The following is a 17,598-nucleotide window of genomic DNA, read 5'->3' as shown; positions in this document are numbered from 1 at the left end:
GGTCCTCCAAAGAGACAAACAGTCTTTGTTTATCAGTCTCGAAGTCGACCACCTACCACGGGGACGCACGAGAAATCTGCTATCTCTCTCGTAGGATGCTGCCCGCTGGCAACACCCTCTCAAGGACAGCTAGCATCCTTTTCCAACGACCAACACGAATTAGCCAATAAACATTAACGTACATTTCCCTCACTTTCCGAACCAAAGCTTTTCTCAACGAATCCGGTGCCTTCGCATCCCTAGACACATCCCAACGAGTCATCGTCCGCAGCAGCATCGTGACAAAAAGTCAGTCTATTACCGCGAGTCGACATATCACGATCGTTGTACTTACTCGGTTCGAGCCCCCCTTCTCCCACCTAGCATTCTTTTCCAACGACCAACACGAATTAGCCAATAAACATTAACGTACATTTCCCTCACTTTCCGAACCAAAGTTTTTCTCAACGAATCCGATGCCTTCGCATCCCTAGACACATCCCAACGAGTCTTCCTCCGCAGCAGCATCGCGACAAGAAGTCAGTCTATTACCGCGAGTCGACATATCACGATCGTTATACTTACACGGTTCGAGCCGAATAATTATCTAAGCTCTCGACATCTCGTGCAATCATTGTCCGCACTCGCAGCGTATCTCGAATCGTAGCTATCAAAGCTCTATCTTATAGCCGCGCATTCGCGAACCGAATACAATCGCGAATCCTGTATCAAGTGTACTCATTGACATTAGAGTGAATAAACATTTATCGTTCAATAAATCTGAGTTTTCCTTCCGATCCTATCACGACATATCCCCTCAAAGTGGTGACCCCGACGTGGTTATCAGTAAAAGAGGTGACCGTGATAGTACTCGTGAAACGTAACACCGTGAATCTAAATCAGTTCGAAATGACCACTAACGCCCATTCCAAACGTACGACGGCCGGCGGGGACAAGGATAAACGCTCGATAAACGCTCCTTTCCACGTGCCACCGTTCTGGCCTGACGATGTTGACTTGTGGTTCAAGATGCTGGAATTGCAGTTCAAAACTTTCCGGATCAGGAGTGACCAAGTAAAATACCAGGCCGTCATTGCGAATCTCGACAGGTCGCACGTGAGATTAATTCGAGACGTATTGGACGCCTCACCGGCGACCGGGCGTTATGCGTACGTCAAAAAGGAGCTCATGAAGAGATTGGGAGAGTCGGGCGCCAAGAGACTCCGACATGTAATCGAAAACGAACAAATGGGGGACAGGAAGCCCTCTCAGTTTTACCGTGTTCTAAGAAGCCTAGCCGCCAATTCGTTAACAGACGATGTCATCCTCATCGTCTGGGAAAGTCGACTTCCGTCGCGCGTACGGAGCTGCCTAGCCTCTGTACAGAACAAAGACCCGGAAACCCGCATACAAATAGCCGATATCATTTACGAAGCCACCTCAGAATCAGGGCAGATCGTCGCGGCCAGCGCAGGCCGACTACCTAATATAACCCACCCACCTGGCCAGAACAGCGGATTAGGCGACGCTATGGCAGCCGTCGTCAACTCGGTCACCGAGCTGTTAGCGCGAATCGACGCCTTTGTGAGCGAGATACGAGCGCTAGTAGCCGAACAAAGAAACAATGAACACCGCAGGGCACGAGCGCAATCACGCTCGCGTACACAATTCCGCCGCCGTTCGCGCCCTCGCGATCCGCCGCGGCAAGACGGACTGCGTTACTATCACGCACAGTTCCGAAAAAGCGGGAGAAAGTCCACACTCCCTTACTCGCGGAATTCGAGAAACGGGACCAGCCGTCCGTAAAAGCGGCAAACGACGACGGTTTGGCATCTCGCCGCATATTCGCAACGGACAAGAACTCGCAGATCTCCTACCTGATCAGTCTCACGGTAGACGCGTCCGACTACGCAATAGGGGCAGTATTACAACAACGCGCGAATAACGAATTACAACCGCTAGGATTCGCAACGAAATCTTTAACCCCCGCTCAGTAAAAATATAGCGCGTATGATCGCGAACTACTCGCAATATACACCGCAGTCAAACATTTTCGACACGCCTTAGAAGGCAGAAACTTTACAATATATACCGACCTATATATATATATATATAAACCTCTCACCTTCGCGTTCAAACAAAAATTAGAAAAATGTTCGCCGCGACAATTCCGACATTTAGACTACATAGGACAATTCACCACCGACATTCGAAACATAAAGGGCCTAGACAACAACGCAGCCGACGCTCTGTCACGCATCGACGCGATAGGGAAGTCGGTGGATCACCAAACTCTCGCCGTCGCGCAAGAAAACGACAACGAACTCCGCGACATCGTAAATTCCAACACAACCGCGTTACGATTAAAGAAGATACGCTTTCCTGAACACGACGCGGAAATATATTGCGACGTATCAAACAACATTGTAAGGCCGTACGTGCCGAAATCCTTGCGACGCGATGTATTTAATTCGCTCCACCGACTTTCCCATCCAGGGATACGTGCAACGCAAAAACTGGTGACGTCGCGTTTCATTTGGCCATCCATAAATAAAGATTGCCGGACTTGGGCACGACAATGTATCCCGTGTTAACGATGCAAAGTCACCAGGCACGTATCCTCGCCCGTCGGAACATTCGGAGAATTAGCAGGCCGTTTCGAACACGTACACATAGACATTATCGCGATGCCATTTTCACAGGGCTACCGATATTGTCCAACGTGTATTGACCGCTTTTCGCGTTCGCCCGAAGCCATTCCCATCGCCGACATGGAGGCAACAACCGTCGCTTCAGCCCTCCTCTCCACATGGATAGCTCGGTTCGGCGTACCTTTAAAAATAACGACCGATCAAGGACGCCAGTTCGAATCAAACCTCCTCAATGAACTGTGCCGGTTGCTTGGCATCAAGCATTTACGCACAACAGCCTATCACCCCGCGTCCAACGGGATCGTAGAACGCCTACACCGACAACTAAAGGCAGCAATAAAATGTCACAATACGAGCAATTGGGTAAAAATCCTACCAATTGTTTTATTAGGCATAAGAACCGCTTTCAAGGAGGACCTGAACGCGACGGCAGCCGAAATGGTTTACGGTACCGGCATACGATTACCGACTGAGTTCTTCGCACCAACGATGCAACAGGCCAATACGGAATTCGCGAACCGTTTAAAAGAGCAAATAGAGAAAATCAGGCCTCACCCGATTACGCGACACGGCGAGAAGAAAACCTTCGTGTTCCGCGAGCTCGAAACAGCACCATATGTATTTGTACGCCACGACGCGAGCGGAGGTCCTTTACAACCACCGTACGACGGACTTTACCAGATTATACAGCGTGGAAAAAAGACTTTTACCATCAAAATAAATAATAAAAATGTAATAGTCTCCCTAGATCGGTTGAAACCCGCTTTTACTGTATCTGACGACATCGAACAACAACAATTAGAAACTAGCGCAGGAACTCACGACATGTTTATACCGGTTAAAACCACAACTACGCAAAACACCGAGCGGGCACAGCAACGCGAAGACGACTCAAGAAGTCGGTATACCACCCGCTCGGGCAGGAGAATTCGCTTTCCTGATTATTTCCAGGCAGGTTTTAAATAAGTAGCACGTAAGATCTATCAAAAAATGTATAAAACGTTATCACTGGTAAGGGGGTACTGTGGCGGCACTTGACAGTAAACTTCCCAACAGTTTACGTCGCGTGACGCACGACACAAAGACCCTATACCTGCGGACAAGATGATTGCCAGATGTCGATACATTCGTACCGAATATTTCCAGCTAGCCTAAGGACCGCTATAAATCTTAGGATTTATTTAGCCTAAGGTCCTCCAAAGAGACAAACAGTCTTTGTTTATCAGTCTCGAAGTCGACCACCTACCACGGGGACACACGAGAAATCTGCTATCTCTCACGTACGATGCTGCCCGCTAGCAACACCCTCTCAAGGGCAGCTAGCATCCTTTTCCAACGACCAACACGAATTAGCCAATAAACATTAACGTACATTTTCCTCACTTTCCGAACCAAAGCTTTTCTCAACGAATCCGATGCCTTCGCATCCTTAGACACATCCCAACGCAGTCTTCCTCCGCAGCAGCATCGCGACAAAAAGTCAGTCTATTACCGCGAGTCGACATATCACGATCGTTGTACTTACACGGTTCGAGCCGAATAATTATCTAAGCTCTCGACATCTCGTGCAATCATTGTACGCACTCGCAGCGCATCTCGAGTCGTAGCCATCCAAGCTCTATCTTATAACCGCGCATTCGCGAACCGAATATAATTGCGAATCCTGCGTCAAGTGTACTCATTGACATTAGAGTGAATAAACATTTATCGTTCAATAAATCTGAGTTTTCCTTCCGACCCTATCACGACATATCACCTCAATACATCCAAAACAAAATTTACAGAACTTCTCAGAAAGTTGGTTTACTATTACCAAAATTAGTTTAAATATAATTAGTAAAAATTTAATAAATGCTCGTTTATCATCTCTACGTATCTAAGTCGTGCAAATATAGCGTACGTAAAAAGTTAGTGTCGTTTCAAAGTAACATTTCATGCATTTTAAGACTATAATTCTTGACGTAAAAGACAATATAAATCTGAGCTGCCTCTTATCTCCACAATAATACATTCCAACTTTATTTTTCGTGCACGAAAAATGATATTTATGGGATACTAATAATTTTGCAACACTGGGATAATGAAGTCGTCGAGGTACGACGTGACTCTCGTGTAAATGCCCGGATAACCAGGTACGCCGCATTCATGACCAGATGACACAACACCTATTTGATAGTAGGTGAATTGCTGTGGTATCATCAGTGGTCCTCCGCTGTCAGCCTGAAATGATTGTTAAATTTTTAATCATAGTTACTGAAATATTTCAATCGAATTGTATTGAAATTATACTTATATACAGTAATAATCTATTATTGACTTATGTATTGAAATATTCCAATTTAGAATGTATATATTATATGTATTTTGAAAAAAATTAAGATTAGAAGGAAATTAGATTAAAGACCATAATGATGTGTGAGAAATGGGCAAAACTATTAAATTGTGTTTATCTATTATTTTTTATGTTCAAGACGTTGATTTGATGTTGATTCGAATTGACATGTCCTCAGACACCGTATAATTTATAGTAAATCTGTAATGTAATTACTCCACAAGCATCCTTTCCACCTCGAGGGTCTCCGCCGGTGCATATTTCTTTATAGGTGATAGTTATGTCAAAATCCTCATAAGCTTTCTCGCATACGGCGTTGGTAACCACTGGCAGTTGCAGTTCCATTAATGCGTTAGTATATGATTCACCTACAAAGAAAATGGGAAGGATATTTAAGAATGAAAGTATTTCATTTTATCATAAAACTGATGTCACTTACTAAAGTTTAATGCTCCCCAACCAGCAACGAAGGGATTATAGCCCTCGAATTTGTTATTTTCAAGGGATGCCTCTATGGGGAGACAAATGGGATGTATGTACTCTGAAAAGTAAGGAAATAAATGATAAAAAATGATAAGAAACCAAAAGCAATGATAGTGTAGTAATACTCCATAGCATAAATTTTAGAAACTCAACAATATTTGACGACATACCCGAAAATGGTACATCTCTCTCCAATTTAAGAATAGCGATATCATGGAAGGGTTGCCCGGTAATATAATCAGGATGAATTAGTATAGATTCGAGCCCCATTTCAATAGGATGCGCTCCGTCATCATCTCGTTTTAGATTTAAATCCGCGATACGAACCACGTACAAATCTTCGTCATCTGCACAATGCCCTGCGGTCAAAACATGTCTAGCCGATATGAGGGAACCTCCGCAATCCCATACTGGTCCCGCATCTGGGTGTGTGTAATTAGGATAACCTAATGCAACCATCCATGGCCAAGCACCTGAAATGCAATAGACATAGTTGTGAACATACATAATTTTTTCTCGCGTGATGAGTTAGAAATTATTGTTATCCATTGGACATTCGATGATGCAGACTCTCAAATAGAAATTTGATTAAGAGAGAAATTGAATTTTGACTTCAATGGAACAACACTTATTAGTTAATTCTATACAATTTCCACTTGAAATATACTGAACTCTAAAGTTCGAATATGTAATTTCTTCCCGAACACTTTTTCATCGCCATCCGTATCATTACTCGTATGTCGATTTTTAATTTCAAGTAAAAACATACTCTTTCTAACATGAACTAAAAGGAGGAAATAATTCAAGTTAATAAACAAAGTTACTACCAATGAAACCGTTGTATTATTATTTAAATTAATTGAAACGTACTTTGATGTGCTGTTTAGTGCCTTTCAATTTCAACCTTCATATTATATCGCTTATTATTGATCGGAAAGGAATAGATAAAACGTACCAAGTTTAGCTGGTCTACCACCAACCACCCTGGTATGCGTTACGTTGCTGAAACCACAGTGTGGTGGACGCAAGGGCACATCCGAGGTTGCTATAAAACATTTATAGTGAAAGAAGTTATTATATTTAGAGAATTGACAGTAGAGTGATGAATTAATTCGTCTTCGCTGGTTGTTTCACGATTATCCTGGTTATCACGTTTGTTTTCTGCGTGAAGCGAGTCGTTGGAATATTCGCGAAGTTAACGAAGCATTTTTCAGAAACAAAACCGGTGAAGAGGCGAATACTTAGGTGGAATTTTCCCATTAACTTCGTGACCATTAACTTCGTGACCATCTCGAAAATAAAAAATCAAACGTGTTCCATTCAATTTTATGTGGTCACGCGTGACTTCGCTTTTTTCACTGATAAAGACTGTGTGACGAGATCGTACTGCAATCTGCAGTATGGAAAAAGACAACTTAAAGTGCAAACCTTTAGTGCGCCCCGCTTGAACCGATGAATGCAGGACAATTAACCCTTTGAGTGCTATGGACGCATATACGAGTCCAGCGAGAGTCTATCTGTGTGGACTAAGGACCTATATATGTGTTTATCAATATTTTCAACCTCCTTAACGTTTATATAAATCATTGTATTACTTTTTATCTTTAATATATTAAAAAATGTCGAATAACCTTGAAGAATATACTACAAGAGACGATAGTGAAATAAATGAAAATTACAATTCATCGGACTCCGAAGAATATGTGGAAAACTATATAAATAATGGATTAGGTACACGTAGAAATAAAAATAGAAAATGGTGTAGAACATTGAGTACGTCTTCGGAGGAGGAAGATCCGCATTTAACTCAAAATATCGAAAACTGTAAACGGACGGAAATGTTCTTGTGGACGAAGAAGAATTTGACGCCCATATTACATATCTTTGACGATGGAAATTCCGGAGTAAAAGTGCATTTGAACGCACAGTCAACACCTTTTGATGCTTTCCAAATTTTCTTCTCGGAGGAATTGGTCTCTCAAATTACCGAACAGACGAACAACTACTTCAAGTATGTAAAAGATCATATAGCATGTAAAACGAATTCGCGTTTGAACAATTGGCAGAATGCCTCAGTCTGCGAAATGTATGGATTTTTCTGTACTACAATGCTAATGTCGCGGGTAAGGAAACTCTCTTTGAGGGAGTATTGGTCCACCGATGAAATGCTGAAAACCAGTATATTCCGGAAGATAATAGCACGAGACAGGTACATGTTATTATTACAAATGTTAAACTTCAATGATCATAACGTAATAAACGATGACCCGATAATAAAAATACGACCAGTAGTCGACAAACTGAAGAAATCCTTTTCACAGTCATTTACACTATATGAAAATCTATGCATCGACGAAAGCCTCGTACTATATAAAGGCAGATGTTATTTCAAGCAGTTTATACCTTCTAAGAGAAGCAGGTTTGGTATCAAGATATTTGTTCTTTGCGACTGTAGAACTAATTACGTATTGGATTTTATCATTTATACTGGAAAAAAGACAGAAATAAGTCAAAGTACTTCGACCATTGGGATTTCTGGAAACGTTGTTATGACGCTCCTTCAACCTTACTTTGAGAAGGGTCATACGTTAATTACGGACAATTGGTATACAAGCCCACGTTTATATACTTTGTTACACGAGCACAAAACCAATGCATTCGGAACTGTTCGCAAAAATAGGAGCGAAATGCCCCGTATGGAAGAAAGCTTGAAGAAAGGTGAAATTTGTTACCGATCTACGAATAATTTATTGGCGATGAAATGGCGTGACAAGAAGGATGTCTGGATGCTATCTACTGTACACGCAGCTAGGTTGATTGAAACGGAAAAACAAAACTATCGAACAGGGTTAAAGAAGACCAAACCATCGTGTATTGCAGATTATAACTCTTACATGGGTGCTGTAGACAAAGTTGATATGGTTTTAAGTACACTTAATTCTACAAGGAAAACCATAAAATGGTATAAGAAACTTTTTTTCCGTTTGCTAGATTTAGCAATATACAATGCATATATCCTATACAAAAATTCTACTGGTACGAAACAAAAATTTAATGAATTTCATTCGGCGCTGGTAAAAGACACTTTACGGAAATATCCACAAAGTAGAAGCGTAGTGGGAGGTGATAAAAAAGATTCGAAAGATATACCGTTTCGTTTAACAGAGAGACATTTTCTATCAAAATGTTCAAATCAAACGGACAAGGCACAATTAGCACGAAGAAAATGCGTTGTTTGCGCGAAACATAAAAAACGAAGTGATACGCGATATGAATGCAGAAAATGCGATGTCGGTTTATGTATCGATTGTTTTGAGACTTACCACACCCAAATGAACTTCTAATTTTAGTGGATTTGAATTGCTCAAAGTTTTTAGAAAATTGTTGAGAATTGTGGATCTTTGAAGCCGAAATAATGTTACAGGAACACTAAATTTACACTTGGAATTAATATTAGAATAGTTATATACTTATTTCATGGACGATTTCTTATATATTCATGGATACACACTTGCGCGCGTCTCGGCACTTTCTCCTATACTCGACCTATAACCCACTGAATAGTTTACATTCATCTGTTTTCGAAACGCCGCGCACACACATACCTCCACACACCGATACCCGCATACAAGTATCTCTACTGCGCATTTAACCCAGCCCAGCACAGAAAATTATACATGTCCAAACAAAAATAATTAAACAATTTTAATTTTATCAATATACATAAAAGTTTTTATTTTGTGAAATGAATCTGGTGTAGATATAATACGCATGTGATTTAAAACTAAATATTTCTTTGTTTAAAATATACGTAAAGAACTTTCCATACTTTTTTGGACTCGAATATTTAGATTTATTAACACAATTTCAAGTTTAAATATGTTTTACATTTTAATGTTTTTAATAGAATAAGTAATGTTCGAAAATAACTTTCTAGTTTTATTTCATTTGGTGTACAGGAATTACAATTATAACTTAGTTCCGCCATGCGTATTCAATTAACACAATTCACCTTAGCAAAAAAGGTATACCGTCTTCAATCATCGCAACCGCTAAGCGCGTGCCGTCCACGCGGATTGCTTTCGCCGGGAGTATCCAGCACTCAAAAGGTTAACGCCAAACATGCGAACAGTATATTGAAGCCAGTCATCGTCCTAAAATAAAAAAGTGACGAATTGAAAAGACGCAGGACTGATAACGATGAATGAATCTAATAAAAGAAACTTGGTTCACACTATGATTCAACGTTTTGCAACAAAGAGCGAAAAACTGTGGCGATTTAGAAAGACTGACAACAATAAAGGAAACCGAGTTCGTATTATAAATTGAATTTGCATTAGACAGGAAGCACGATCATGTGAAATAGATCGTAGGAATGACAAATATCATCGACATACGTTTCTGTGTAATTTCATGTTTGAAGATTGTTTAGTATAACACTAGAACGATCAAACTCGTCGCAGTGACAAGCTTCAAAATTTTCATTTGTGCAAATCGCTAAAAAGCTCCATAGCTCTTTTTGTAAAATTAACGTTGATTTCTGTTGAGTTAGTAAGACGACTACAAGAAACTTAGGAGAAAGGTACAAATCAGGAAAATCATTAATTTCAGATAACTTTTAATAGAAAAATCTGGATACTCGAAAATATTAAACACGTTTCTATAGGTACATAGGAAGATTTATAACAAAATACTCTATATAAATTCAATTCTTATTGTATATTTCGTTCCTACTTACCTCACTACTTACTCCTGAGAATCGTAGATATACTTGTACCAACTTTCGTCGAAGTACCTATTTATACCATCGCCTTGTCATTTCACTTACAATTATCTATTATATGGCATGTTTTATCGCACATTACCGATAGTTGTGCTACTAAAATTTACAAAACAGCAATAGCGTGGTAACAGAAATGAATACTTTCGCGCGTACAACATTACATAAAAGTAACCTTTGCGGTGAAAACTGCTCGTGTTTGCGTGTGCAACTATAATTCATCTTAAAAGTCATTGATTTGTAGGCACCGAGTTATCAGAAATCAATCACGTAAATCTTAAGAATCTTCTACTTGTACGCTTGATGGTTAACTAAGAGATGCCACTCAACGATGCTCATTTTTACGAAAATTTCGCAATGCTCCAACAGTGATACTTCACGCTCGCGCTATCATACGTTAACAGTATGTCGTACCTCTCTGTATATGATATATACGCACTCGAGAGAGAGACTGACACATCGTTACTCTTTTTTCGGGAATCAATCTCTTCTTTGCCATATTCTAGCCACGGATGCTCCGTATTTTCCTACGAATGGAATTCCCTTCGTTGCCACGTTCCCGGAATCGAGCAAATATCTTAGGACGCAACTAATCAGAATATTCTAAGTTATGATTTACCATTATCAGATTTTTTACGTCAGAGGAAATGCCTGTGTCGTTGTCTAACTTAATAGTTACCGTTCCATAATCACTCAAAGGAACAATGTTAAGATCGTATAAACCACGATATTCTATCTTACACAAAATTCAGGTCCTTTTATTCCAATCACATGACCATGATAATGTGACATCAATCGCATCTCAACCTACAACAGAGATAAGACATCGAGCTCCGACGTTCGAACACTTTTCCACATCATAACCTACACCAAGCCCCTCAGCATCCTCAAACCAAAAGGCATATAAGCCGAGACTTCAGCCAGCTCGGGCAGTTCTTGTTCTAGTTTCTGTTCTTGTGCAGCCCCTTTCTCTCCGGTTCAGTGTCATTCTGTTCTTGTAAGTGCTAAATTTATAATAAAGTTCGATAAAAGAAAATTAATAGTTGGGTTACGACTCAGCCTTCTTTTCTCTTACAATCCAAGTGTCAATTTTACGTTACAATAATCTTCAATGTAGCTCCTCAATATATAATATTCCAAAATTTATTGGATGTATAGGATGTACGAACCATGAAATTCTAACGCGAGCAATTGAACGCGCAAATAGAGGTCCTCTAGCATCCAGCACGTAATTCCTGTTATTTGTCACCGAGATGATCTCGTGTCCTTAGACACACCCCATTATAGTTTTCCTCTGTGGCATCATCGGGACGGGACGGGCATTCTTTTACGCGCTCCCGTCGACCAAAGAGTAACGTCTTTACGCTCAGCAATTATTTTTACGAGTCAGACTTAGATTCAGCGAGAACGCCCATCTGTCATCCCGTTGGCCGCGGTTTCGTTATTGAACCGGAGACCACTGTCACTAGTGTCGCGGACGTCTCACCGCCGTGGTAGATTGTCAAACCTGTGTTATTCATATGTGGCGGCACGGTCCACGGAACTTTTCAACGGCTCCGGATGCAAAGCGCGACGCCGCCAAAGCGCAACACCGACGTGCCCAATGTACCATCGATATCTTTACACTCTTTCCGCCGAATTCTCGGAAGAGCATACACGTGTCAGCACTGGCGGCACATCTAATGAATGCACGCTAGTGGGGGATATCGTTGGGCTACGAAGGGAAGAATCTGCGCGATCCGAAACAAAAGGGCAGACAGTCTGCCTTACGCCATTAAATGTGTAACTCCTCGGTACTATTTGCATAGCAATGCGTCGAATGATCTCTCGGTGTTTATCGTTATTTGTTAGTTGTTACCAGTTGTCTGTTAAGTGTAATTGTTAATTGTTAATTGTTAACTCTGATTGTTGATTAGTTCTAATTAAACTATTGTTCGTTAAAAACACCAAGAGTAGTTCCTTACGCACCTATCACCATACCACCTCACATACCTGTGTCAATAAATCGTATCTTCGTTACACCGCAACGATGGCTACCTTCAATGAAGACTCCTCAAACACCGACAACCCTATCCCCAATGTCATTCCGACATATATATCCACCGAAAATGTGCTCTTGTAGACAAACGCTCGATTCGCGTCATAGCTTTTAAAGCTTGTCGCATCTCAATCCGTTGGAAAAAGTTTTTCCTGCAGCATATTTTATTTTTACGAACCAACAAGGTCTTTGTTTATTTCCTTCTTTTTTTTGCTCCAATTTCCCCATTGTTTTTTCAAGGATAGTATTTCAGAGCCACTAGTCAAGTTTATTGTAACAATAAACGTACGTTTCGGAAACATTTTGTGCTGTGAAACAGAATACACTAAAGTTTGAAGGTCACATCGATTTTCGAAAGTTTATAAATGGAGGTGTATGACAGTATCACCAGCTGTTGCTGTCCAAGTAACTCCAACATCGAAATACTACAACGATTCCAATCGAAAACGCTAAGAGCCTTAATAGACGCACCTTGGTATGTTACCAACGAAACCATCCATCGCGACCTCAAGATACCTACAGTCAAAGAGGAAATAGCAAAATATAGCGACAGATATAGCAAAAGAGTTAACAAACACCGAAACCCCCTAATCGCTGGACTACTCGATACGACGGACCAGATTCGCAGGCTGAAGAGGCACTACCCGCTAGACCTAAACGTTAGATTCATTTAGTTATCCAAATTAAGCATATGCACTTACTTATAATACTTATAAATTATACCTATCTATAATAAGTATTAACTTATTGTAAATAAACAGCCATGTCACTGCGCCACGTCAGAAAAATTACTGAAAATTCTCAACGCGAGAATTGATTGTAATTTCAACAAATAAATAAAAAAAAAGTACCTTTGTAATATCGTAGAATAGCTTTGATTGGAGATCGGCTGAAAATAGAAAAACCGTGTACGTCGTGTTTCTGTGGTTCGTTTACATTTAAGAGTGTCTACGTGACTAAGTAGTTGGTAGTTCTTACATAGGTATGAAGGAAACAGTAGACAACGTTAGAAGAAGGACGGTTTCGCTATCCAAGGCGAATCGAAAAGTGTGCGTGTTGCGAGAATCAGAGTTGATCGAGACGTCGAAGCATAGAGTCGTTAGAATTGAGTTGCGAGTGTTGTCGAGTGTTAGAATTGCTAGTGAGAGAGAGAGAGAGAGAGTTACCAAATAGTTGTCAAGTTATTTGTTGTAAATACGAGCGTTGCATGTAGTTTTCCTGTTAATCAAACATCGTTTCTCTGTCTAACTAATATCTGTATTTTCAATCCATTATTAATATATTCCGATACTACACCTTCCATAAATCTCATAGATTTCCTAGTAAAGGTCCTTCAAACCAAACAAACGTCTATTTCCGAAGAATTTCTAAAGACTATTGTCTACCACGGCTGGACAAGGGAAAGTTAGTTTTTCTCACGTACGCTGCAACTTTCCTCCCACTAACCACCTTCTCTCGAGGGCGGTTAAGACCCTTCGTTTAACCAATTAACAACGAAGCCTATTCCCTCACTCTCCTAACTAAAATCGTCACCAACAAATCCGATGGTCCCGTGCGCTAGACACACCCATCCTTAGCTTTCCTCCGAGACAGCATCGTCTCCCAAGACAGTACTGATTTTACATCCTTCGAACGGTCAACATCTTTTTAACCGGGTATACACACCCGTAGATCAGTCACTCACTCATCTCGTACATACGCACCAGCGTAACTGCCTTCGTTATAAGTTGTTGGAATAAACGGTGAAATATAACTTACTCTACTGTGTCATATTCATTTAACCACCTCTGTTATCTTAACCGAAACTGGGGAGCGACTACTTCGCGGCGTCGATTCACCGAATCGTAGCGAGAAGTACGTATCGTAGTTTATGATTTGCAACAGAATCCCTGCATCAACGCATGTTCGCGAAACATACAACTTCACGCACCAAATGTCGATTACAGTCAATCGACACTAATAATCAATAATTTGTCTGCGAGATGCTCCTCTGGAAGTTTTAACTATATATATTCCGGTTTTAACTATATATATTTAACTATATATATTAACTATATATTTTCCCTAGGAACAGTAAGATTTTAACGATACAACTTTATCAAGAGATCTTAATGTCATAAACGGTATCGAAACTTCGTAATTAATATTGTTAAGGAAGAAAATATTGGTAATCTCCTCGAACGACGAGCGCTTGATATTCACAATTAGAACTCGATATCTTAGCTTCTTATAATATCCTAATAAAATGTTATTTATCGATTACAATTGTCCTGTCGTATTTTATTGTGTTTACTTTATAAATGTGAACTTTATTCAAAAAGAGTTCATCGATGATTATCCATTACAGGTTGTTAATAAACCTGAATCATGCACAAAGGAATTGCCGTTAATAACTTAAGATTCTCTGCCCGTCGTACAGGGTATATATAGTAATTATTCTCGACGATCGTAACGTTTAAGTCCAATTCGAGCTTATAGTCCCATGCGAGTTAAACAACGACAATAGTTTGAATTTCTATTTGTTCGTTTGTCGTCTGTTTATACCCGGAGCACCTGCTGTAAACCAATAAAAAATTTATTAGATCTATAAATAACACATATAAAACTTATTAATTTATAATTAATATAAAATAGGAGAGCACGAAACTTCCTATTTTATGGATATGTTAAATCTTTGTAAAAAATACCATATCATTAGTATCATTTTAATCGTTCTAAAGGATTTAGCCGCACAAAGCTGGGACCCTTGGAAGAATCGATATTCACGCGTGACAAATTGAAATTGTACAAAGGTTCCGGTACGAACATCACAAGTGTCGATACCAGGGGCACAGGCACATGTTCTGGGTTTATTATATATTTATAAAGGGCTGACGATTTAGTGGATGGTCCGGGTAAATTTAAATTGTAAATTAACGCATTGCTGGTTTCAAATAAAAGCCTGGATAAGAGCGGATATGGTATGAGAGTCTGTCGTGGAAAGGGGAACAGGCCGCTTTTATTTGTAAAGTTTGAATCTCCTCGATATTGAAGATGTTGAAGCTGCAAATATGTATTTCATTTTAATCCATTCGAGACCGAGATTTAATTGTAAGACTTCTCCCGATGGAAAAATATTTACTGGTCTGGAATCGTGCATCGCTAATTAGTAAAAAAGTTATAAGCAAGAAAGCAATTTTACTACCGGATTGGTATTTCTATTTTATTGGAGATTAATTAACCTGAGTAAACCAACAAAAACTTATCGAAAATCAATCGAAATTAAATCACCTTTTCAAACAGGCTATAAATAGCCAACTAATATTTGCAGTAATAAACTTCACTTTCGAATAAAGTATACGCTCTATAAATTGTAAATTGATAATTTCGTTATTATATCATTTTTCTTAGTCTAAACTGAATTCAGTGAAAAGAGCTTTCAATTGAATTACACACTTCATTAGTTTATGAATTATATTCGTTACCATACGTACAAAAGAAGGTTGACTGGTTTAAAAATTCAAAGGGTAGAACCTCCAAGCTCACGATTGGAAACAGATTCAGTTCAATGGTTTAATTTGCCATTTAATTGAATTCTCTGGCAATTTCAGCGAACTGTGGGCTTTAGAAGTGTCCAGCATTCAAAGGCAAGACCTCCTCCATTTTTCTCTTTCTTTCAGTTCCAACCTCAAGTAATTGACCTGTTAATTCGACGCTATATTTACATGCTCGCAAGGGATTCAGACGACTTCATTGCGTTAAATTCGCAATTTAGCAAACACGAATGTCTCAATCAATTTGTAGTTCGAAACAAATAAAAGATAATCAATTTTTCAAAATAACAATCGATATGTTCAATGCATTTGTCGATGCATTTGATCGTTATGTTCATTTAGCATTTTTATAATAAAAGCGTAGAACACATGTACATACATATAATATTCCATGAAATGATTTATACAGACTATGAGTCTCGTTTTATCATATTATAAAAGAATGAATTTTTCCCAATAAATGTAACTTCATACAAAATCTCGTTTAAAAAATTCAGTTTTTATTCTCATCAAATTAATTTAATATCGGAATATGTCATTTTAGTCGTTATAAAAATTTTATGTCAAAAAGCGTTCACAGATACATATATAAATAAATGTCCAATCCTATGCATTTATTTAAGCTGAAATCTGAACTTAAATATTTATTAACAATATTCTGACGAATATGTAATGAAAGATAAAAGCAGCTTTATTTTTTTTATAGGATGGCTCATGCTTTTTATTCATTTTATGTTTTTCGTTGTCGGCGCGTAACTACCTCTCAGCCGCATGAATGCCAGGTTTCACTACTCAGAAGCGAAGAAGCAAATATACGTTACCTTGCATGGAAAGACGTTAGATACACATAAAAGTAATAACGTAGCTATTTACACATGGGGAATATTTATTTTTGTATGAAATATTTTTGCTTCTGAATTCTCATTATAAATGTACGTCCATTTACGGTTAAGAAAATATTATTAGAGAAATATTAAAACGAGACGCTAAAAGAACATTTTAATAAAGTACAAATGATTATTTGTTCTTTATTAAATTGCACTGCTGTAACTCTAATTTTACTAAATTCAAAATGAATCATTTATAAACTGAACCGGAATATAAAATTTTATTCCGCAAAAATCATAAAGTTAAAAGTTAGGAACGAATAACAAATGAATAACCTAGTTTCATTAAAAGGCACGTGTACGCCAATCCGCGTAATAACTTTGACACTCCAATTATTATAAAATATGTATCCTTAAGGGATTTTTTTGCGCGAATGCAATATACTTTTCATACGTGCAACTGAATAAATGGGACGTGATTTTCAATATTTCTTTCTGTAGAATTTATAACAAAGTAACTTTTTCACAAATGTTTTCGCTAACATTTTTACAACGTAAATGTCTTCTTTTGTAATTAATAATTTCAACATTTCTCTGAACAGTTTCGTTGCGATAGAAAAAATATACAAAGCTTATGACGTGCTTGTTTAAAAATATTTATACGGAACAAGACTTTGAATTTGTCAGACCAATCGTCCTAACGAACGAATAAATTAAACGACTCGTAACAAAAAATTATTCCTGTCCATGTTTCTCTTTGTAAAAGTAATTCAAGGCAAGTTAGATGAATCGCTGTGTACCGTATTCGCGTAGCATGTGCTTTAACGACCAGCGTGCAAGCGTTAACGGTGTGCTTTAGTTTCTCTCTGGTTGTGTTAAGTGTTTAAGTAATGAGCATATACTCACTACGGGCGGTTTGCATGAGATCACCTGGCACCACTTCGGCTTCGAATGATAGCAGATGCAGAGACTGCA

General features: G+C 39.0%; 2 protein-coding genes across 8 annotated transcripts in view; both read right to left on the bottom strand.

Annotated features, from left to right (window-relative positions):
- LOC126867358 (venom serine protease Bi-VSP-like) overlaps positions 1–8,869 on the bottom strand; it is a 28,138-nt gene extending 19,269 nt beyond the window's left edge. Inside the window, exons 1-2 of the mRNA XM_050621798.1 lie at positions 8,769–8,869; positions 6,401–6,490 (exon numbers count right to left, since the gene is read on the bottom strand). The gene's annotated coding sequence lies outside the window, so the exon portion shown is untranslated. The remainder of the gene's footprint in view (positions 1–6,400; positions 6,491–8,768) is intronic.
- Positions 4,577–17,598, bottom strand: part of LOC126867333 (venom protease-like) — a 138,718-nt gene continuing 125,696 nt past the window's right edge. The window contains exons 2-6 of one of the 7 annotated variants that reach the window (XM_050621736.1): positions 6,316–6,335; positions 5,616–6,229; positions 5,402–5,503; positions 5,179–5,330; positions 4,582–4,850 (exon numbers count right to left, since the gene is read on the bottom strand). In XM_050621736.1, coding sequence (XP_050477693.1) covers positions 4,686–4,850; positions 5,179–5,330; positions 5,402–5,503; positions 5,616–5,952 — 756 coding nt within the window. In that variant the 5' untranslated portion in view covers positions 5,953–6,229; positions 6,316–6,335 and the 3' untranslated portion in view covers positions 4,582–4,685. Of the gene's footprint in view, positions 4,851–5,178; positions 5,331–5,401; positions 5,504–5,615; positions 6,336–17,598 lie in introns of all 7 variants that reach the window. The other 6 variants (XM_050621734.1, XM_050621731.1, XM_050621732.1 and 3 more) reach the window with 6 other exon arrangements.

This window comes from Bombus huntii, chromosome 7 (genome assembly GCF_024542735.1).
Source record: "Bombus huntii isolate Logan2020A chromosome 7, iyBomHunt1.1, whole genome shotgun sequence".
Classification (NCBI taxonomy): domain Eukaryota; kingdom Metazoa; phylum Arthropoda; class Insecta; order Hymenoptera; family Apidae; genus Bombus; species Bombus huntii.
The sequence above is the reverse complement of the archived record's forward strand: the minus strand, read 5'-3'. Positions and strand labels throughout refer to the sequence as shown.